At 40.4% G+C, this 7,500-nt stretch overlaps 1 protein-coding gene across 5 annotated transcripts in view; it reads left to right on the top strand.

Moving 5' to 3' along the window:
• The window catches only part of galene (potassium two pore domain channel subfamily K member galene), a 112,894-nt gene that overhangs the window by 69,582 nt on the left and 35,812 nt on the right, over positions 1-7,500 (top strand). For all 5 annotated transcript variants that reach the window (XM_076204782.1, XM_076204784.1, XM_076204781.1 and 2 more), the window contains one exon: positions 7,410-7,500. This exon is cut by the window's right edge and continues 123 nt beyond it. In XM_076204782.1, the coding sequence (XP_076060897.1) occupies positions 7,410-7,500 (91 nt within the window). The remainder of the gene's footprint in view (positions 1-7,409) is intronic.

The following is a 7,500-nucleotide window of genomic DNA, read 5'->3' as shown; positions in this document are numbered from 1 at the left end:
CCTTGACCGTACCCCAAAACACTATAGCCTGGCTGGAACAGGTTCTAGAGAACTTAACGAACAAATGAAAGGTTTTAATATTATGCACGTATGTACTAAAAGGTATTCATTCCCGTATAAGTGGGTTGTGCGAGCCAACGCATACTACACCCATAAATATATACCGTGTATATATATATATATATATATATATATATATATATATATATATATATATATATATGTATATATATATATATTTTTTTTTTTTCTTCTTCTTCTTCTTCTTCTTCTTCTTCTTCTTCTTCTTCTTCTTCTTCTTCTTCTTCTTCTTCTTCTTCTTCTTCTTCTTCTTCTTCTTCTTCTTCTTTCTTCTACTTTTTTTATGAAGGGTCATCCCTGTCTTCCGTCACACTGCTCAGGTAAAAGGCGATCCAGCGAGACTGCTAGATTAATTATTTATCACTGGAGAGTAGGAGACGTGAGCCTACGAGCGTTGCTCCTTTCCTGTAAGCTATACTTACAAAAAACTAGGTGAATATACACACACACAACCTCTCTGTTTCTATCTATATATCTACCTCTCTCTCTCTCTTTCTCTCTCTCTCTCTCTCTCTCTCTCTCTCTCTCTCTCTCTCTCTCTCTCTCTCTCTCTCTCTCTCTCCTAGCACCTGCAGTATTCTTGACATATACAAATAAAACAATGAAGGCTACAATAAGCGACACCAGCGTGTGTAAACAATGCAACGATCACGAGAAGACTACAGTAAGAAGGGGGTAACAAAATACCACATTCACTCGTGGAAAATGAACTCTAATGACAAAAAACATGAAATTATAGAAATTACTCAAAGTTCTAAAAAGACTGGGTTAAAGAATCTTCTCTATCTTGTCACCTGACAAAAAAAACATAAGTGCAAATTCGCGTCTTCTTATTCGTTCAGTTATGAAATCATATTTATTTGAGAGCTGTACAAATCAGGCTATCTATTATAAGTGTATGTTATTGCGTGACAATATAGAAAAAAAATTCCTCATTGCCAAGCGCTGATGTTGTTCATTGGTCCCTCAATTGCCGCGACATGACGTCATAGTCCCACCTTTCCTGCGGTCGCTTTTCTGTCGTTCGGTTTCCTGTCTTCCCCCAAGGAAGGCAGCGCCGTATCACTTCGTCATTCGTTTTGTTTTCGTTGCAGGCACGTTTGGGTCAAGGGCGTAGTGCGCAAGGAAATCTACACTAACCACTGTCACATGAGGCGCTAAAGGGGCTAGAAGACCTTGGATGACAAGTTTTTCCTCAATTTGATTCCGTTAGGGATGGAGATGTTTTTAAAGTTCGGCGAATATTTTCATGAAGATTCTTAAAATTTGAAACTTGTTTTCGAGTGCATGGGCCGTCACATTTCGAATGAATTTTCGATAACGATTTTGTAGTACCAGTTGGAAGCTTTAAGATTAATCTATAAATACACAGAAGTAAAATACTGTATGGTCTGTCAATACGTCATTTTAAGTGCGTAGTTTGACTATTTGGGAGTTTCTTTACTTCCTTATCTTATTTTACTTGTTGACTCGCTGTCATATATATATATATATATATATATATATATATATATATATATATATATATATATTTATACATATCTATATATATGGCTACCCCCCCCCGTGTAAGGGGGAAAAGTGCCTTTGGTATATGTATGTATATATATATATATATATATATATATATATATATATATATATATATGTGTATACGTATATATATATATATATATATATATATATATATATATACATTGGCTACCCCCCCGTGTAAGGGGGAAAAAGCCTTTGGTATAAGTATGTATATACGGTGTAAATAAATATATATATATATATATACAGATATATATATATATATGTATATATATAATTCACAACCACACGTGAAAATAATTTGCAGAAAAACCAATGGAAAATAAGAAACTTGGTCCGAACATTTTCGTCTCTTTAAGACATGATCAGGGAATGATGTCTTAAATTGACGAAAACATTCTGACCAAATTTCTTATTTCCTAGCGTTTTTTCTTATATATATATATACATATATATATATATATATCATATATTATATATATACATATATGTATATATGTATATGTATTTACATATGTATATATGCATATATATATATACATATATACAGGGTATATATATATATATATATATATATATATACATATGTGTGTGTGTGTGTGTGTGTGTGTGTGTGTGTGTGTGTGTGTGTGTGTGTGTGTGTGTGTGTGTGTGTGTGTGTGTGTGTGTGTGTGTGTGTGTGTGTGTGTGTCCCGTTTAATGTTGAGTGGTTTTATTAAGCTGAAGGAGAATTATACAGTATACCGTAAATATGGAGCCAAAACTCCTCCCCAACCCTTCGTTACGATGATGACCTTTGAATATTTTATTCTAGCTAAAAGCGGACGATTCTATTGGAGAAGGAGAGAGGGAAAGAAGTGGAAAGAGAAAAGGAGGAGAGAAAACGAAGGGAAGGAGAGAAAGTGAGGAGGAAACAGAAATCGAAACTGAGAATGAAAGAAAAAAAGGCAGAACGAGAAGGAATGCGGAGAGAAAGGAGAGAGGCCAATTGTTCAGGATAGTACCCAACCTTTGGCCCAATTACCAGATGGGCGTTTCCACCAACCCATTGTACCAATCGTACATACACGTTTGGTTCATCATTATTTCATACATGAATATCAAATATGGCATATATGTGGGGTTTGTTTTGTTATATAATACGAGCCCCCGGCTTCGTCCGTCCAAGCTTTGCCGGGATTGTTATTTTCGGTCGTAAATTGATTAGGGTTGGTCACTGTGCCGGAATTTAAGTTGGAAAAGATATCTGTAAAGAAAAACGTAGCATGTTATTAATTGTATATATATATATATATATATATATATATATATATATATATATATATATATATATATATATATATATATGTAAATACCAAAAGTCCCCTTTCCCTTTACAACTGGGTGACCTAGCCAAGCCATGCACCCACCCTTCATCCATCCAACGCCCATTTATCTTCAAAGCTGGGCGCGTTCCTCGATTTTGGGAATAGCGTTCCTCAAATATTTTCGCTCTGTGCGTTCCTGCATTAGCGCTACCAAACTATTAAAGCGTCCCTCAAAAAATAGTGCGTTCCCCCAAAAAACTTGATAAAGTAAAAAAAAAAAAAAAAAACGTTCCTCAAAAACACTACTGTGCGCAAGAACGCAGGAACGCACCGAGCGAAAACATTTGAGGAACGCTATTCCAGGAACGCACTAACAGCGGCCGGAGGAACGCAGGAACGCTAACGCACTATCCAAAATCGAGGAACGCGCCCAGCTCTGTTTATCTTCCTTTTTATCTTGATACCGTCTGGATGAGGGATCATCTCACTTCCTGCCTACAGCTCGGGTCAGAAACAATGCAGCATGACAACACATCCACCGGCCCCAACACATCAACTAATTGTTTAAAAAGGATGTAAATGTTGTTAGTAAAGACTGCTACTATTTATTTATTCCTTTATCTATTTACTTATTTATCTATCTATTAATCGCATTTTATTGTTTTATGTTTGTTTATTTTATTTCCTTCATTAATGAATTAATTAAATAATTATGAAGACGAATTTTTTGTATAGTCATCCCCCCACAGGTGTCGGGGTGGGAGAGGAGGGAAGGGGAGGGAGGTCGTCACTACTCGACCGACGGTGCCAGCACAGAGCCGTGACCTCGCGTTCCAATGGCGACTTATCATCAAAAGAGCTCCTCGAAAGTCTTTTGAAAACGCGAATCGCCGCTTCTAAATAGTCACACTGACTTCCTGTGTTGTTGTTGTTCTGCGCAATGAAAAAGAGGGAAAGAGAGCCCAGATAATATCAACAGAGAACAGGAAGTCATGGCTGCGTGCCTCTTTAAAAGAGGCGACGAAGAGGGTGGAAATGGAGATTAGTTTCCAGACATAAAAGAATACTTTGTGACTCTTGAACGCAGGGATGTCGTGGAAATCACTAGATTACTGACAGAAATAAATATATGTGATTAAATGTTATCTTAAACCGAAGTAGCATAAGAAATGTTCGAAATCTAGACTTCATTTCCCCTGCAGAACGAATGATACTAACTATCGTTATTCATTTTTTGCTCACAACAAAATGAATAACGATATTTAGTATCATTCGTAAGCAAAACTAGGATTACCTACAGGTTACAAATAGTAACTTATTGATAATTATGGAGATCCTGAACCTGTTTTCTCATGAACCCCCGGACAAAACATCCACGGACGAAACACCCCCTTTATATATTTCACCCATGATGGTGATGTGATTGTGGTTATGATTGTGGTGATGTGCTGGTGGTAATGATGATGTGATGATTGTGGTGGAAATTATGATAATTATAATGATGGTGGTGGTGGTGGTGGTGGTGGTGATGTTTAGGTTGATGGTGATGTGGTGGTGATGTGTTGGTTGTGATAGTATCCTGACAAAACACCTCAGACGAAATACCCCCCCCCCCCAATTTATCAATTTTGGTTACCATTGGTGGTGGTGCTGTGATGGTGGTTGTGATTATGGTAATGTGATGTAGTAGTGGTGATGTCACGTTACTGATGGTGATGTGGTGTGGTGGTGATGATAATTACGATGGTGGTGATGATGATGATGGTGGTGGTGATGATGATGATGGTGATGGCGGTGGTGGTGGTGGTGATGGTGATGATGATGGTGATAATGATGATGATGGTGATGATGATGATGATGATGATGATGATGATGGTGGTGGTGATGATGATGATGATGATGATGATGATGATGATGATGATGATGATGATGATGATGATGGTGGTGGTGGTGGTGGTGGTGGTGGTGGTGGTGGTGGTGGTGGTGGCGGTGGCGGTGGTGGTGGTGGTGATGATGATGATGATGATGATGATGATGATGATGATGATGATGATGATGATGATGATGATGATGATGGTAGTGATGATGATGGTAGTAATGACGATGATAGTGGTGGTGATGATGATGGTGGTGATGATAGTGATGGTGGCGGTGGTGTAATGGTGGTGATGGTGGTGGTGCTGATTAGATATACATACACATACCAAAGGCTTTTCCCCCCTTACACGGGGGGTAGCCAAAAAGAAAAAAGCATAGAAATCACTCCCACCCTTTTCATTTCCCATATATTCCTCTCCCCTCCACCCTCCTCCCTCCCTCATATCTTGGCACCTCCTGGATGACGGGTCATCCCTGCATCCTGTCCACTGCCCTGGGTCAGAAGCAGCGTCGCAAGACACAGTACATCCACAGCAAGGCCGCTTCATAAATTCGGCGACCCCCCCCTCTCCGCCCCCTCATGCAGAAAAGAAGACGGGGAGAAATCCCCTCGGGCTGCGTCAATTTTTTACTCATACACATTTTCTCAACCCCCATCCCCCACCCACTCCCCCTCATGCATCACAGCCTCATCCATACACAACCCTTCTCCATTCACCCCTATCTTCTGTCCTCTCCCGTCCTTCCTCTACAGACATTCCTTTCTTTTGTAAAGCCCCTTTCACCCCATCCATCCATCTCATCCTAGGACACCCCCTCATATTCACTCCTTCCACCTCCGCCTTCCACGCTTCTTTTACTAATCTTTCTTCACTCATTCTTTCCATGTGTCCAAACCATCCTAATACTCTTTCATCAACCCTATCTCCCAACTCCCTTTCCACCCCTGTTCTCCTCCTCACCTCCTCATTTCTCACTCTAGCCTAGTAACCCCTATCATACTTCTCAGACATTTCATCTCAAACACATTCAAACTCCTTCTCTCTTCCTCTCTCATGTTCCATGTTTCTGCCCCATACAATGCTGTTGGCACAATCACTCCTTCATATAACCTCCTCTTAGCATCCATTCCCAGATGTCTATTTCTCATTACACTTTTTAATCCACCAAGGCATTTACTCGCTTCTCTCAATCTACATTCTACCTCCACCCCCACTCCTCCCTTTCCTGTCACATTCGCACCCAAGTATCTGAAGCTATCCACTTCCTCCAGTTTCTCACCCTTAATGCTCACTTCCAGCCTACTGTCACTCTCTCCCCTTGTACATCTCATCACCTTACTTTTACCCACATTTATCTTCAGCTTTCTTCTTTCACACAACTTCCTCAATCCCTCCTCTGATCCTGCTACAAGCGTAGTGTCGTCAGCAAACAACAACTGGCTCACCTCCCACTTTTCTCCATTTTCTTTAATCATCTCTAACCCCTGACCCACTACCCTTGCATTCACCTCTCGCACCACCCCATCCATGTAAAGATTGAACCGCCAGAGCGACATAACACACCCCTGACGAAGTCCTACCTTTACCTCAAACCATTCATTCTCCCCATTTCTAATCCTAACGCAAGCTCTACTACTCTCATAAAAACTCTTGACTGCTCTTAACAGCTTTCCACCTATCCCATATACCTGCAGTACCTCCCACAGTGCCTTCCTGTCTACCCTGTCGTAAGCCTTTTCCAGATCCATAAAAGACCAAAAAACATCCTTACCTTTTCCTATAGCTTTCTCACATACCTGTCTTACCACAAAAATCTGATCTACACATCCCCTACCTGTCCTAAAACCACACTGTTTCGCACCAATTACTCGCTCTGTTCCTCTCCTAATCCTTTCAATCAAGACCCTCCCATAAGCCTTCCCAACTACACTCAAGCTGATCCCTCTGTAACTACTACACTCACACTTGTCCCCCTTTCCTTTGTAAAGCGGAACTGTACAGACACTCCTCCAGTCCTCCGGCACTCTACCCTCTCTAAACAAACATTAAATAACCTCACCAGCCAGTCCACCATAACTGTACCTGATTAGATATATTGGGGGTAATTCCTCTGGGGGTGTTTTGCCCGGTGGGTTTCTTGTCCTGAATGCTTCGTCCGGGGGTGTTTTGTCCGGGACGTTTTGTCCTACACTCAGTGGTGATGTTATGATGGTGATAGGAATATTTACAAGTTTTAGGACCAAGTGGTAATTGTTAAGTAGTTCATACGTGTTGTTCTTTTCTACTACAACTATGATATACTTTCATTGGTAATCAAACTGGTGGGTTTTGTCGGGGGGGGGGGATGATTTGCCCGATGTGTGTTTCGTCCGGGGGTGTTTTGTCCTGCACTCATACTTATGGATTGTTGATTTTTAGATTCCTGGTGAAGACCACTTGAACACTAAGTTTAATCCCTAAACATCCACTAAGTCACATTAGATTTCGGTCTGTAGCTCCACTTAGGGTCTTCTGTAGACCACTAGGTTAACCATGGACCACAGATTGCAGACAACAAAGTAGAAATATATCGTGATTAATTAAAAAAAATTCTCTGATACTTTAGGATACGGCCACATCGCGCCCAAAACACCATGGGGCAAAGTAGTGACTATCTTTTACGCCATCCCTGGCGTTCCGTTGATGATGTTGTGCCT

Source organism: Oratosquilla oratoria, chromosome 21 (genome assembly GCF_046742065.1).
Source record: "Oratosquilla oratoria isolate Oo_2021 chromosome 21, ASM4674206v1, whole genome shotgun sequence".
Classification (NCBI taxonomy): Eukaryota; Metazoa; Arthropoda; class Malacostraca; order Stomatopoda; family Squillidae; genus Oratosquilla; species Oratosquilla oratoria.
The sequence above is the reverse complement of the archived record's forward strand: the minus strand, read 5'-3'. Positions and strand labels throughout refer to the sequence as shown.